This window comes from Miniopterus natalensis, chromosome 18, assembly GCF_054644295.1.
Source record: "Miniopterus natalensis isolate mMinNat1 chromosome 18, mMinNat1.hap1, whole genome shotgun sequence".
Taxonomy (NCBI): domain Eukaryota; kingdom Metazoa; phylum Chordata; class Mammalia; order Chiroptera; family Miniopteridae; genus Miniopterus; species Miniopterus natalensis.
In genome coordinates this window covers 32,842,197-32,857,031 of record NC_142098.1, presented here as the reverse complement: position 1 = coordinate 32,857,031, position 14,835 = coordinate 32,842,197, and the positions used below count along the sequence as shown (strand labels likewise).

At 54.2% G+C, this 14,835-nt stretch overlaps 1 protein-coding gene across 1 annotated transcript in view; it reads right to left on the bottom strand.

Moving 5' to 3' along the window:
* Positions 1-11,183, bottom strand: part of CNGB1 (cyclic nucleotide gated channel subunit beta 1) — a 46,665-nt gene extending 35,482 nt beyond the window's left edge. Inside the window, exons 1-11 of the mRNA XM_087827419.1 lie at positions 11,007-11,183; positions 10,014-10,071; positions 9,654-9,726; positions 8,770-8,887; positions 8,622-8,664; positions 8,394-8,430; positions 8,098-8,173; positions 7,805-7,844; positions 7,243-7,402; positions 3,509-3,584; positions 2,271-2,307 (exon numbers count right to left, since the gene is read on the bottom strand). Of these exons, the coding sequence (XP_087683545.1) occupies positions 2,271-2,307; positions 3,509-3,584; positions 7,243-7,402; positions 7,805-7,844; positions 8,098-8,173; positions 8,394-8,430; positions 8,622-8,664; positions 8,770-8,887; positions 9,654-9,726; positions 10,014-10,071; positions 11,007-11,183 (895 nt within the window). The remainder of the gene's footprint in view (positions 1-2,270; positions 2,308-3,508; positions 3,585-7,242; positions 7,403-7,804; positions 7,845-8,097; positions 8,174-8,393; positions 8,431-8,621; positions 8,665-8,769; positions 8,888-9,653; positions 9,727-10,013; positions 10,072-11,006) is intronic.
* Between the last annotated feature and the right edge of the window lie 3,652 nt (positions 11,184-14,835).

The window sequence follows — 14,835 nt, the reverse complement described above, 5'->3', positions numbered from 1 at the left end:
CAGGACTCCTGGCTAACTTCTCCCACCTGCAACTCATACACCACAGGCCACATTTCATCCACGCACTTCTCAAAGCGAAGTGCTCATTTTAGCCTTATCTGGAGTTGTAATATTACACAACCACAGGTTCAGCATGCTGCGTATGCTCTTTAATGTCAATGGAAGCTTCTGCTGTTGTCCACTGTGATCCACCACCGTTTGAGGGAAGGAACGTGGCCAAGCCTGAGAAAAACCTCTTCTGGGAAAACCTGTGTTCCATGGGGACACCACCTACGTGGCAGGCACCGTGCTGAGGGCTGCGCAGGCGTCCTTTCAAGGACAGTCCTTCATGGGCTTTCCCAGTCTCCCAGTGAGAGTCTCCCTGCTGTCTAGCCTCAAGGCCACAGGCTGCCCTCGGCTGACCTGCCCTTTGCTCTGGTGGATGGGGGCCAGCCTTGGTCCCTGAGAGGCAGCTCTGGGATGGTGGAAGGGACTCTGATTCCCCATCTCCCTGCCTGTGAGCCTGCGGAGGGGGAGGGGTTACTGTTGCAGGAAGGGACGGGGTCCATAGCCACCCTTCTCCCTCCCTCCCCTGCAGGTCTTCTCTTCAGGACTCCCTTCTTTCCTTCTATCCATTTTTCCATCTGTGCTCTCCCAGGATCCCTTCTCCCTTGTTTCAGAGGCTCCCAGCTGCTGGCACCCCTGAAACAAAGGAGAAGACAGAGGGTGGGTGGCTAGGTGGACAGGCGGACTGAATGAGTGGGTGCCGAGTGGGTGAAGGCTGGGGAGGCTGGGGGATGGAGTGGGGAGAAGGGGGAACACTCACCCCCAGTCCCTCAGAATCATCTAGTGTCCCCCCAAAACAAAAATCAAGTCCTAACTCCTCTTGCCTATGAATGTGACCTTGCTTGGAAATAGGGTCTTTACAGACGTTAGTTAAGGATCCCAAGATGAGATCATCCTGGATCTAGGGGGAACCCTAAATCCAGTTACTAATATCCTTATAAGACAAAAAAGAGGGTGATTTGAGAGAGAGGAAAGGGCAGAGGTCGGAGGCAGCTGGAAGCCCCGGGGCACCGAGGATTGTCCGCAGCCACTAGAAGCCAGGGGACAGGCATAGACGGTGTCCCCCTCAGAGCCCCAGGAGAAACCACCCCTGCCAGCGTTTTGACCTTGGACTTCCAGCTTTGTGAACTGTGGGCAAATACACTTCTGCTGTTTGAAGACACTCAGTCTACGGCCCTGTGTTATGCAGCCCTGAGAAACTAATGCTGGGTCCTGGCAGGAGCGTTGAGCTGCTCCACTGCTGCTCCAGTATCCACCACTGACCTCTGACCCCTGACCCCTGACCCCTGACCCCATGCTCAGGCCTAGAATTCTGCCTCTTCCAGAGGAGCAGAGAGAAGGTTAAGAGGAGCCGGAGGCTCCATCCTCAAAGCTCTCAATGACCCCTGGGGGATGGGAGTCTCTGTTCCAGGGAACGTTTTCCACTTTGTTGGCCTCAGCCTGACTGAGAAGCTGCTGCCAGGCCCAGTGGGCTCTAGTATCCACCTCATGAGAACTTGCTCTGTGGCCTTGGGCACTGCCTGTCCCAGCAGCCATGGGGAGCCCTGCTCTGTGCCCTCCAGGGCAGCCACGAGCTCCGCAAGACTGGGCGAGCCCCTCCCAGCGTCGTCACAATTACCCAGACCGCCTCGCCTCCCACAGCCACTCTCACACCCGAGCTCCCCAATCAGCTGGCTGGCTGTGCCCCAGGCCACAATGGCTGTCCCCAGCCTCAGAGTTCTCACAAAGACCACCATTGGCCTAGTGGGACTGGGATTGGACGCAGCCATAGGCACAATGAGACTCAGCTTTGGGAGGCCCTGAGGCCCAGAGCCCCAGCTCCCCTCAACCACAGCCTCTGCTCACCCAAACCCACCAGCCCAGCTGCCAGGAGCAGTGGGGAGCTCTCTCCGGGTGCTCCCAGCAGAAAAGGAGGTTCATCTACTTGGCCTCATGGGAGCTGAACAGCAGGCCAAGTCCATCCCCTCCCCCATCACCCCAGCCCCCAGCAGAGGCCTCGAGCAACCATCTGGCTCTGGGCCGGACTGTGGCTCCCTGGTGAGGCTGACCTGAGGTGGGGCTCGCAGAGCAAGGGCTCCCTCAGCTCCTGGTCAGGGGACCCTGACTGTTCCCCCTCCCCTCTAGCTACTCTAGGCCTGGCAGGGGACGGCCCCATTGCCCATGCGTGCTCAGACCAAGCAACCCTCCCAGAAATGCACACGGGGACCCATCAATGTGTCACTTACTGGACTGCACGTCACATGTCACAGGGGAGTCAGGCTCCTGCATGGGGAGAAAGGGGGAAAAACTGCTGTGGCCTCCTCACCGGCTTCCCTGCTTCCACCATCTCGCCTTCTCTCCCACTGGACTCCCGCAGAAGATGCCCTTGCTGCCGGCTCCACTCTTTTCTGCTCCTCTCCTGCCTCAGAGGTTGCCTTCTGCTCTAGTCACTCTCCCACTGGGATCACTGCTTGGTCCCCCCTCAGCTCCTTTGCCCAAGCTGGGCCCCCTGCCTGGAACACCTTCTCTTCAGTTCTCTGTGCATGAAAAACCCTGGAGGGTTGTCTCAAAGCTCCATCTGCAGGAAGGCACCACACCTTCCCTGTCCCCTACTTCCATCCTCAGGAGCCCCTCCTCTCTGAAAGGGCTTCTTCATTGACTAATCATTTCTCCACCAGGCCCCCTTTCCTTCTCGTGGAAAACTCCAAAGCTCTGCCTCCTCTGCCACCCTAGAGGCCTCAGGAACACGGAGCCTGAGGGCTCAGCCTGCAGGGCAGGGACCCGGTCCACCCCCTACTGCAGCAGGACTGGGATCCAGGCTTCCCACATCCCGTTCCAGGTGCTTCTATGAAGATGTCCAATTGTCCTCAAGAAAGAAGGGCCAGGGCCAGATTCTTGGAGGGGAAGCAGTAATAGAGGCCCTGCTCCCAGCACCCACCCATGCTGGGGTCCTAGGTGACAGGAGGGACACAGAGCACTGGGTTTCTTAGAGCCCGGCTTCTTGCCGGAACATCCCAGTCCTCTCATCTCTGGGCCTTTGCACAGGCTGGTCCTTTGCAAACCACCCACATTCACTTTCACCAGGACCACTTCCTACTCCTCCTTCAGGCCTCAGCTTACAGGCCACACCCACTGGGAATCCTTCCTTGATGCTCCTGGGAGGCTCTTCCTCTGCACCCTACATCCTCTCTGCTCCTGCTCCACCATGGTAGCACCTCCCCCACTGACTGTGACCTCTGGGCAGGCAGGGCTGAGCCAGCACTCTCAGTGCTGTAAACATGGAGCCTCAGTGTGCAGACCCCTGAGCGGGACTGACAAGCGGGGGGGAGGGGGGGCGAGCTGGGCCCCCTCCTGCAGCAGGCTCCCTTCTTCCTTCTGTATGACTGCTCCCCCCAGACACAGGTTAATCGTCCCACTCTTGCCTGACTTCTGAGACACCTCCTGCCCCCATCCAGGGCCCTTGCTCCCCTAACCCAGCACCCACCTGCGCCCCAGCCTCCTCACGGAACACTGGCTGTGGCAGGACCATCTCCAGTCTATGCAGGAGCCACGCCACCAACCTGTGGGTGGGAGAGAGCGGCCATGTCCGGGTGGGAAAGTGACACCAGAGTCTGATCCCCCCAACCCAAGGCAGATGGCAAGCCCACCAGAGGCTGACCAGAACCCAGGTCTCCAGCCCCAAAGACTATAGTCCCCCTCCCTGGCCGCCTTATTCCAGTCTCTGGCTATTGCTCAGACCCCAGCAGGTAACTCAGGCTGCACCCACCCTCTACCCCACCCCAGAAGTGCATCTCAGGCCCCTCACCCACTGCCAGGGTGGGGGGACTTGTGAGCACCTATCTCGATTTTAAATGCATGTATCCTTTGGCCCAGCAACTTCATTTCCTACACATTTGCTTGCAAGTGGCAAAATGATGCCTGTACAAGGCTATTGCTTGGAGCAAAAGAGTGGAAACAAACCTAACTGTCTACTATGTGGTTAAATACAGCTGGTACATCCAGCCCTGGCTAGTGCTGCTCAGCGGTTAGAGCAAACGCCTGCAGACCAAAGGGTCACAGGTTTGATTCCTGGTCAAGGGCATGTGCCTCAGTTGCAGGTGCGGGAGGCAACCAATCGATGTGTCTCTGTCACATTGATGTTTCTCTCTTCCTCTCTCTCCCTCCTCCCTCCTCTCCACTCTCTCTAAAAAAACCCCAAAATCGATGGAAAAGAAATATCCTTGGATGAGAATTAAAAAATAAAATAGGGTGATATCAAGATGGCGGCGTAGGTAACAGCTGTGCCCGCTGCCTCCCGCAACCACATCAAAATTACAACTAAAATACAGAACCACCTTCACTCAGAGGCTCCTGAAATCTAGCTGCACAGAAGAACCAGGAAACTGAAGGAGCATCGAGAGCAGTAGGAGGGGCAGAGACACGGGCGGGTCGGGGCTGAATCTCAGAGACGCGGCCGCGGTTTAAACCCGGGAGGGAATCTCGGCGGCAGAGGTTTCCCGGGGGAGCGAGGGGTCCCAGCCCCACAGCAGGCCCCCAGCCCAGGGCTCCAGGCCGGGAAGAGACGTCCCCACAACTTCGGGCTGTGAAACCAGCAGAGACTGTCGCTGAGGGACCCAGAGGCTGCGGGAGCCCCAGCAGCTCCTCCTAAGGGCCCGAGCGCGGACTCACTCGGACGCTCCCTCTGAGCCCAGCGCCAGGCAGCAGCCGGGGGACCTGGGACACTCGGGGAGGAACTAACCTGCCTGGAATCGGGGCGAGAGCTGGAGGGGCGGCTTCCTCCCGGGCAGAAGGGCTGGCGGAGGCCATGGCTCCCGTGGCGAGTCCTCCCCACACAGCCGGCAGGCAGGCGCCATGTTTGAGTCGCCAGCACCTGACGCACGCCGTTGGCCCCGCCCCGTGATTCCCGGAGGCCCCGCCCCTCCCACCTGCACCTCATCCAGGCCATTTCCAGGGACTTTTCTGTGCAAGGGGCTTCTCGAACCTCATGCTTAGGACTTTCCTAAAATCTCTCAAACAAGCAGCAGCGGGCCCCATACGGCTTGATAAGTGGCCCAGGCCTGGCACTAGCGGCAGCTGCATTGGCTCATAGCTTGGTCTCTCCTGGACACCTCCAAGCCCAGCACAAGTAGCAGCCAACTACGGTTTGCTGTGTAGCTCATGCTGGGTGGCCCTGGGCAAGGCACTGGCACAGGCTGACTTTGCACCTCCCGGGGGGCCCCAGAGACAGTGCACCTGGTGGTCAGACTCGACCATGCTGCATTACAACCCTACCGCATCCCCGAATGACACACTCAAGGGGCGCACTTGGTGAACACCAAAGCTCCACTGAAGTAAATCCTGCTCCATAGGGGTGTCTCCAGCATAGCAGCTCTTTGGCTGTAGTTGCAGCTGGTCCTCACAGCTCATTGGCGTGGGGGTCAATTCCTCCCAGTGATGCCAACAGCAACCAAGGCTCAGCTACAACAGGACAGTGCACACAGCCCACACAGAGCAGCACCTAGAAGGCCCAGCTCAGGTGACTGGGGAGGCTGAGCCACTGGACCCTACAGGACACCTACTACACAAAGCCACTCTACTAATTCCAGGAGACATAGCAGCTCTACCTAATACATAGAAACAAACACCAGGAAGCAGCCAAAATGCAGGGCAAAGAAACATGCCACAAAGAAAAGAACAGAAGAAATCTCTAGATAAGGAACTAAATGAAATAGAACCAAGCAAGCTAACAGATACAGAGTTCAGAATTTTGTTTATAAGTATATTTAAGCATACTATTAGGGAAATAACTGAGAAAATCGATAACATAATAAAGTACCAATTTGAAATAAAGGCTACACGAACTGAAATGAAGAATAATTTACAAGGAGTCAACAGTAGAGTAGAGGACACTAAGAATCAAATCAGCAACTTGGAACATGAGGAAACAAAAAACACCCAACCAGAAGAGCAAAAAGAAAAAAAGAATCCAGAAATATGAGGATAGTATAAGGAGCCTCTAGGACAACTTCAAGAGGCCCAACATTCGTATTATTGGGGTGCCAGAAGGGGAAGGAAGAGGCCAAGAAATTGAAAACCTATTTGAAAAAATAATGACAGAAAACTTCCCCTACCTGGAGAAAGAAATAGACTTACAGGTCCAGGAAGCACAGAGGGTCCCAAACAAGAGGAACCCAAAGAGGCCCACAGCAAGACACATCATAATTAAAATGCCAAAGGTTAAAGACAAAGAGAATCTTAAAAGCAGCAAGAGAAAAGCAGTTATATACCTACAAGGGAGCACCCATACAACTGTCATCTGATTTCTCAACAGAAACCTTGCAGGTCAGAAGGGAGTGGCAAGAAATATTCAAAGTGATGAAAAACATGAAACTACAACCAAGATTGCTCTACCCAGCAAAGCTATCATTTAGAATTGAAGGTCAGATAAAGAGCTTCACAGTTAAGAAAAAGCTGAAGGAGTTCATCACCACCAGACCAGCACTACAGGAAAAGTTGAAGGGTCTTCCTTAAGAAGAAGTTAATGAACAAAAGAATCTGATGAACTAAGTAGATCCGGAGACATTTACGCAGGCAACAGGAGATCATATTTCAGAGGAAAGAGGGAAGGGGGATGGAGGGTGGGAAGAGATTAACCAAAGAAGTTATATGCATAACCCATGGACACAGTAAATAATGGGGTGAAGGCCTGGGGAGGGGGTAGGAGCAAAGTAGAGGGGGTTAATTGGGGGGGAGGGGAAATGGGACACCTGTAATACTGTCAACAGTAAAGATAAATTTTAAAAATAAATAAATAAAAACAAAAATAAAATAGAGTGACATCTTGGAAATTAAAAGAAAACTTTAAAAAATCTGGTATATCCATATAATGGAGTACTGTGCAGCCATGGAAAGAATGAAGAACTGGATGCATAAAATCACCTCAGAGAGGCATTTTTGGGTGAAAAAAGTAAGGTGCAGAACAATATATCTAGTTTTCTGTTGTCGGGTGGGTGTATTTAAAGTGAAACGTACCCGCAAGCTTGTCTGCCTAGACAATGCTGGGAAGGCTGAGAAGCTGCTGATGGGGCTGCCCTGGGAAGGGGTCCTGGAAACCCCTTTGAGTTTTTTCCCAGGAGCATGTGTTACTTTTATAATTAAAAAAAAAAAGAGTTTGGTGACGGTTGAATGTTGGGCTGATCCTCCCATGGGAGGGAGGTGTGGCATTTAGGGTGAGCTCACCTGGCAATGTCCCCAGGGGGTGGCAGGGAAGAAGCCTGGAAGCTGGGCTGGGGCTCTGGAGTCAGCTCCTCCTCAGGCTCTGGGGGGCCAGGAGTGGGCAGGGGATGAGTCTCCAGGGCCTGCAGCATGGGCTCCATTTCCAAGGCACATCCTGGGGGCTCTAAGCAGAGGGAGAGCAGGAGACTAAGATGACATGGCAGAGTCCCTGACCCCTTAAGGCCACAGGGGGGCCAGATTTGAGGGGCAAACACGGCTAAGCGGGAAGCCCCTTGGGATCAGCCAACCACGCCTATCATAAGACAGACATGGGGCTGAGGCCCAGGGACCAAAAGGGACTTGACCAAGAATTCACAAAGCTGTCCCAGGCCACGGGATTTCCAGCCTGGACTGGGGAGGGGGGTTCTAGTGCCCCCGACAATAGACCATTCCCGGCAAGCCCTGAACCCTCCCTAGCCTGGGTGAGGGCTAAGGTCCTCCCCTGGGATCCCTCAGGCCCCAGTCATACCCCCAGCCCAGCCTGTGACCATCTCAGACAGCCCCCTCCCAGGCCCCCTCCCTGTACCTGGGCCCATGGCAATGTCTGCAGGCTCTTCTCTGCAGCCCTGGATCATAAGCAGGGAGAGAAGTGATAGAACAAAGCAAGCCCTGCGCACTCTCTCCCCTGGCCAGCTGTGGGCTGGCCCATCCTTCCCCTGAATCCCATGTCCCTCCTACAGTCACTCCTCCCATCAGCAACCCTCTGAGATCCCAGGGAGGGGGTTGGGGAGAGACTACTGGAATAGGCAGGCCCCTCCTGAGCAGCCCAGAAACCCTCCCAGGTGGTTGGCTTCCTGCTTCCCTGTTTCCTCCACTTACCTCGGAGGTTTTTGGAGGCTGAGGCAGCACTTTCTCCAGATTCTGCTCAAACCACCTGAGCAGCCAGGGCCCAGGCCTGCAGAGGGGCCTGTGGTCAGCCGGGCGGCCTGAGGAGGGCCAGCCACACCGTCCTGACCACCACCTGTGTCCCAGACCTCGCCCAACCCCTCCTCGCCGTTGGCTCCCATTCTGCACGGTGGGGCCTTGTACGGGATACTCTCCAAGGAACTCAGGGCGGGGGGAGAGGGATGAGGCTCAGGGGGCTCCCAAACCAGCGCTCAGGGACAAGGGCTCACCCAGTGTCCTTTGCCCTGGAGGCCTCACTGGATCCATCTGCAGAAGGAAAAAAGTATGGCAGTCAGCAGCAGGCCTGCCCAGGACGCCCCGGTCAGCCCAACTCAACCAGGCTTGGATCCAGGGCCAGTCAAATGAAACTCAGCTTGTGGACTCTGCCCAGAGGAAAGGCCCATGCCAATCGCCCCTCAGCAACACCTCTGTAAAGCTATCCTGCCTTGTGGCCTTACCTGAGGCCCTAGTGCTGCAGTGCCCAAGGATCTGTGCTCCTGCCTGCGGGGACAGACAGACAGACAGCATGGGCAGAGAGCGAGGTGTGTCAGCCTCCCCCAGCCCCTTCCACACCCGACACTCTGCAGCTCCCAGCCCCCGCAGTACCTGATCTGGGCCCTCCAGGCTGGCCGCAGTGCTCTGGGCGGGCCCACGGCTATGGACAGGCTGTGGGACAACCTTCTCCACGCCCTTCCTGAGCCAGGTCAGCACCCAGGTGCTGGGACTGCAGAGGGACGGAGGGACAAAGATACAGGACCACCCTCAACCTCCCCAGGCCCAGGGGGCCGGACTGGCCTGCTACAGCTAAGGATCTTGCTTTTTTCAACCTAAAGCAATTGGTTGGAATTGCAAACCTTTATCTCCCCACTGTGAGACTCCAGACACATCATCTCCCTCTGAGCCTTGTGTCCCTCTCTGGAAAGTGGGAACACCAACTCTTTGTGAGTCAGGTATGCCCAGTGCCATCCTGAGCCCACCCCACCATCCTGTCTCCCCCTTAGCCTGGCTCAGGGGTCCCCATCCTGCACTTGGCACACATTGTGCCCCAAAAGGCTTGAGGGTTTCCTGGGAGGTGTTTCCTCATGGCAGAGGCTTGTCATCCTAAATATGAGGCTCACAAGCTCACTGCCTCTGCCAGCCCCAGCCACGGGCGTGCTCACTTGGATAATGGTTGAGCCTACTGGGAGATCTCATGTAAAAGTCTGGACTTCTGGCATCCTGGGAAAATCAGAAGCTCTGGCCACTCTGGATCTCATTTCACCCAGGCACCAAGACACTTCTGGCCCCACCCTTCACTTCTCTTGGTCACATTGCCCATTTGGCCCAGGAGATACCCACCCTCTGCCTGAGGTTTTCTTCAGCCAACTCCCCAAATGTTCCAGACTTGGCCTGGGAGTGACTGTGGTCTTGAGAGCAGTGCGGATCCCCACCCCCAGCAGGTCCCTAGCTTGTGTAGGGGCTGGCCCTAAGGAGGGGAGGTGGTACAGTACCTGTTCACTGTGGGAATCACAGCAACCTGGGCCTGAAGACATGTGCGTGGAGTAGAGGCAGCCTTCTGGGTCTCTGGAAAAGAGTCCCCCACACTTTACACCTGGGGCCTCGGAGAGCCCATTTCTACCCTGCTGGGGAGGTCAAGTCAGAGGCAGAGGAGAGGGGAGAATCCCAAGGGGGTCAGAAGGCTGGTATTCCGGCTCAGCTCAGCTGAAAAGTCCCCAGGAGCCACCCTTAGCTTCTCTGAGCCTCACTGTGAAATGGACCTGCCAGCATCGTGGTTCCTCTCCAAGGCTCTGAGGGAGAAACGCAGCCCCTTCCCACCTGGGACCCTGCCATCCTGGGCTTCCAGCACTCACCCTGAGGGTTTGGGTCAGCCGCAGCTTCTTCCTCCCCTTCAGATGGCTCCTTGGGTGGCTAGAGGGTTCAAATAGTACCGTGTAAGCCCTCAGAGAGACCAGTCTGGTTCAGGCAGGAGCAGGCCCTGACCCACCCATAAGGGACCTTTCCACCCCCCCACAGGACCACACAACTCTATTCTCATAATCACCTCTGTAAATCCTGCTGGGCTTAGCTTCCCCCTGAGACACTCCCTTCCTCCCAGCCCCAGGGCCCCTTATCCAGGCTGGGCCCTCACGCTCCCCTAAGGTGGTCCCCAGGCCTATCACATCACCCAGGAGGCTGCCCCGTGCCATGTACACCTGACTTAAAAATACACATGCATGCACAAAGATACCACTAAGGACACACAGAGTACACCTCTAGGTACACACACGTGTGTACATGCACATGCAAACACATACACACACAAGCTCTAAGCCTGGGTAGCTCACTGTTTACAGACCGGCAAGATTTGATGGGCTCGAAGGAAAGCTCTAGAGCAGTGCTGCTCGGAGTGTGGTCCAGTCTGCAAACTGTTACTGGTCCACAGTGAATAGGCAGTTTGCACCATAATGTTTATCAACACACTGTTTTCTTCGCTGAGAAACTCTTACTGCCAAACAACTATAACTGACGAAGCACTATGTTTAGTCCCATAGTAGGTTTACATTCTAGCAAGCTTCTAAACTCATCATGGGCTGGTAACAAACAGTCCATGCACTGGCTACTTCAAGTAGCTCTGTTCTAGACTCTAGAGACTCGCAAACAATGGCCCATGGGCCAAATCCTGCCTGCTGCTCATTTTGTTAATAAAGTTTTATTGGAACACAGTCATGTTCACTTGTTTATGCATTGTCTGTGGCTGTTTTCACATGCCAATGACAGAGTTAAGTAATTAACAGAGATGGCATGACCAGCAACGCCTAAAATACTTACTATCCAGTATGTCCTTCCCCACCCTCCCTTCTTACCAGGGACTCATCTTCTAGCTTGGCCTCCTGGGGGGCTCTTTCAGGCTCTGGCACTGGTTCCAGCTCTGCCTCCAGGTCAGGCTCTGGCTCTGGTTCTGCCCCCTCCTCCTCCTCCATCCTGGTCTTCTGAGGGGTCCCTGGGGGCTGAGGCAGCACCCTCTGGACCCAGCCCAACATCCTGACACCTGTAGGGGATGGAGTCCTTAGACCTCCCCAGAGTGCTCACAGTTGCTCCCACCACCTGGGGGCCACTTTTGTGGATTACACATTTCTCTTTCCTCTCATCTTTTAAAATATTTTGCCAATTATATCTCCAAGTAGAAATACTCAAACCCACAAACACATGTGTATAAAGAGGCTGTTCACAACAGTGTTATAGCAAAAAGATGAAAAACATTCAAATATCCATCAATAGGAGACTGGTTATTGGAAAATACCTAAATGTTCACCTGTAAAGAGGGGCGCATGTTAAATAAATTACACTACGTCCAATAATGGAATATTATGGATCTATCTGAACTAACATGGAAAGGTGTAACACTCTGGACTCCAGACGTGAGCAAATCAGTTAAACTCTCAGTTCCTCAGTTTGCTTGTCTGTAAAATGGGATAGTAGGGGTGACGGTAAGGATGAAATAAACTGATAAGAACAGTGGCTTGTACACACTGGGAGCTTAATAAATGGCTGTGATGATTATTTGGAATCAAGTAAAAATGCTTGTGTGGAATATCATGTTCAGCATAATCCCCTTGTAAATTTTTATAAATACATCATAAATAATATGTAAATGAAAAATCTGTTTTACTATAGACAAAAATTAACCTTTGCAAAATGTTAGTTAAGCCCCCTTTTCATGGTTTACTGTGATATTTCAGCCTTACCTTATATAGGTTCAGTTTCTGGTATCATTTACCTTTAGGGAACGGGGAGCCCTGCACTCGTGATTAGATCCCTGCAGGATGGCCTGGCCCAGAGAGCACCACACAGGTCAGTGTGTGCAAACTCCCAGCCCTGAAAGGGCCCTCCTGGGGCAATACCCAACACGGCATGCCCCCCCACCCCACCATGGGCCCCCCAGCTGTTGGTAGAGGGCTCCTCTGACCCCCTCCTCCACCTGGGACCCTGGACCCAGGCTGCGGGCGGGTCCTGGGAACCCTTTTCCAGCAGCAAGCTATTGTGACTCAAGTTTCTGAACCTTCTGGAAATGACAAGGGAAGCTTTCCTCACTCCCAGTTTTAATTCTTCCCCCAGACTCAGCCATGTCCTTCTACATGGAAACTTTTGCAGGTCCCTCCCATCTTTTGGCCACATCCTTGCTGACTCCATTTGATGACGGTGGCTCAGGTAGGAAAGGGGACCTGAGAGAGGCAGCCCAGGACAACAGTGGTGCCTGGACCACCAGCCTTTCAGATTCTTCTGGGGAGCTGGTAAAATACCGATTCCTAGGCCCCTTCAAGCCCCCTGCGGAGCCTAGAGTCTGCATTCCACAATCTGCCTCTGGGATCCAGATGCACACTAGGGTTTGAGCCGCATGGGGAGGTAGGGGTGAGGGAAGCCCCAAGGTTCTCAGCCTTGCCCAGTTCTCCATGTCTAAATGCCTGGCTAGAAGGAGAGCGTGGGGATCCCATCAGCCGTCCCACTGCCACTGAGCGGCCACCTCAGCCCAAGTTACCTGTTCAGATACTGACCACCAGCCAGGAATTGCCTTCTCCCTACCACTCACAGCTGGCCTCTTGAATACAGGGGGATTAATTGGCAGCACGAGCCGTGTGCAAAGGATTAGCAGGTACCAAATGGGGGTGGGGAGGTAGCAGTGGAAGAGAGGAGGTGGATGCCCAGGGAGCAAACAGCAACCCCCTCGTGGCTGTTGGGCAGTGGGCAGGTGTGGAAGCAGGAAGCTGGTCAGGAGGCTGCAGGGAGACAATCCAGTTTGGGACTGGGGGACCCCTGGGCTCTCCTTCCCACCCCAGACCTCTGAGCTACAACTCCAGAGGCAGCTGTGTGGGAGAAGACTCCTTCCGCCGAAGCTGAACACCAGTGGCAAAGCTCAGGGTGGCCCTGCCCCTCCCCTGTAAATGTACCAGGCTACAGGGATGAGGCACCTCTGCCTGGGCCTGCATGGCCTCGGTCATTGCTGATATTCACCCTTCCTCTGGCTTGACAGAGGCCAGTGCAGAGATGACAGGGCTTGGACGAGACAGCTGGCAGTAGAGGGAGAGACAAAGGGGAGGCGTAGGAAAAGGGGTGTATTGGGAGGCTCAGCTTGGGCAACTGGGTGGGAGGTGGTGCCATTTACCAAAATGGGGAAACCTGGGGCTGAGAGGGAGAAAGAGCTGTGGGGGGAAATCATGACCTCTACTTTGTTTAGATGCCTGAGAGACATCCATGCAAAAGTGTGCAGGAGGAGATGGGGGGGGGTGCAGGAGATGGTAAAGTGTGTGTGTATATGTGCAGGACGCAGTGAGGTGTGTGTGTGTGCAGGAGGTGGTAGGTCTGTGTGTGCAGGAGATGGTAAAGTGTGTGTGTGTGTGCAGGAGGTGGTGAGGTGTGTGTGTGTCTCTGTGTGTGTAGCTTGGGGACAGGTGGACTGGAGATGGAAATGTTGGAGGCATCAGCTCAGCTTGTAGGTGACTCTTAAACCACAGGACTGACTGAGGTCACCTGGGGAACCCAGGATAAAGAAGAGAAGAGAGCCAAAGATGTCACCTGGAACATTCTGGCACATTTTGAGGTTGGGAAAAGAGGAGGAGCTAGGACAGGAGACTGCAGGAGCGGCTAGTGAGAGAGGAGAGCCAGGAAGCGGGTGCTCCTCAGGTGCTCAGGTGTGGGGAGCGGGAGGAGGGGTCACATGAGACCACTGTGTGTCCCCTGGATTGGGCAGCCTGGAGGCAATGGAGCTACTGGGGGGCGGGCAAAGTCAGATGGGCTCTGGCGTGAGGAAAGTGAACGAAGCTCAGCTGCACCCTAGTTGGGACCCTTTTGTGCATCTATACGGAAGGAAAGGAGCCAGACTCAAAAGACCCCAATGACCCGTGCAAAGTTCAAAAAGGGCCGCGTTAGCCTGTCTTGTCTCTGGCTGCGGACACAGGCAGTGAAACTATAAAGACAAGTCGTGGTTATGTATGCAGAGTGTTTTTGTATCTGAATTCTCTCACTTAGCGTGGTGTTTCTGAGGATCGGCCACATGGTAGCACGTATCGATTCTCCATTTCTTTTTCATTCTCAAGAGTATCCCACGGTCTAGACACAGCACAGTCTGTTGATCTGTTCACCAGTCAGCGGCCACTTGGGTTCTTTCCACTTGCTGGCCACTATAAATGCTGCTCTGAACATTTGCGTGCAAGTCTTTGTGTGGACATATCTTTTCATGTCTCTTGAGAAGATTCCTAGAGGCAGAATTGCTGGGTCATATGGTCAATTCATGTTTTACTTTTTAAGAAACTGCTGAACTGTTTTTGCAAAGTAGTACCCCATGTCTTGACTTGAGTGGCAGTTACATGGGGTCTCACGTTATAAACTTTGGGTTACATTATTTATGCACGTTCTGTATTTTGTTACATTTTACAGCTTTAAAAGAGTTAAAAAATAAATGGGGGTGAATGAAGTCAACTCTGGGAGAGTTTTCTGTAAGCAGTGGACTTGGGGATGCTGCCCCGGGGCTGTATGGAGCCCTGCAGGAGCAACTGGGGATCCAAATTCTATGTGGTCTCACAAGCTTGGCCCCTGGGCAGGTGCATGCAAAGCAAATGCCGATATATGTAAATAGGTTAGGCTCTCCCAGGGTTCCCTCACCTGAGGGTCTCTCTCCAATGATTGTGACCATGGCGG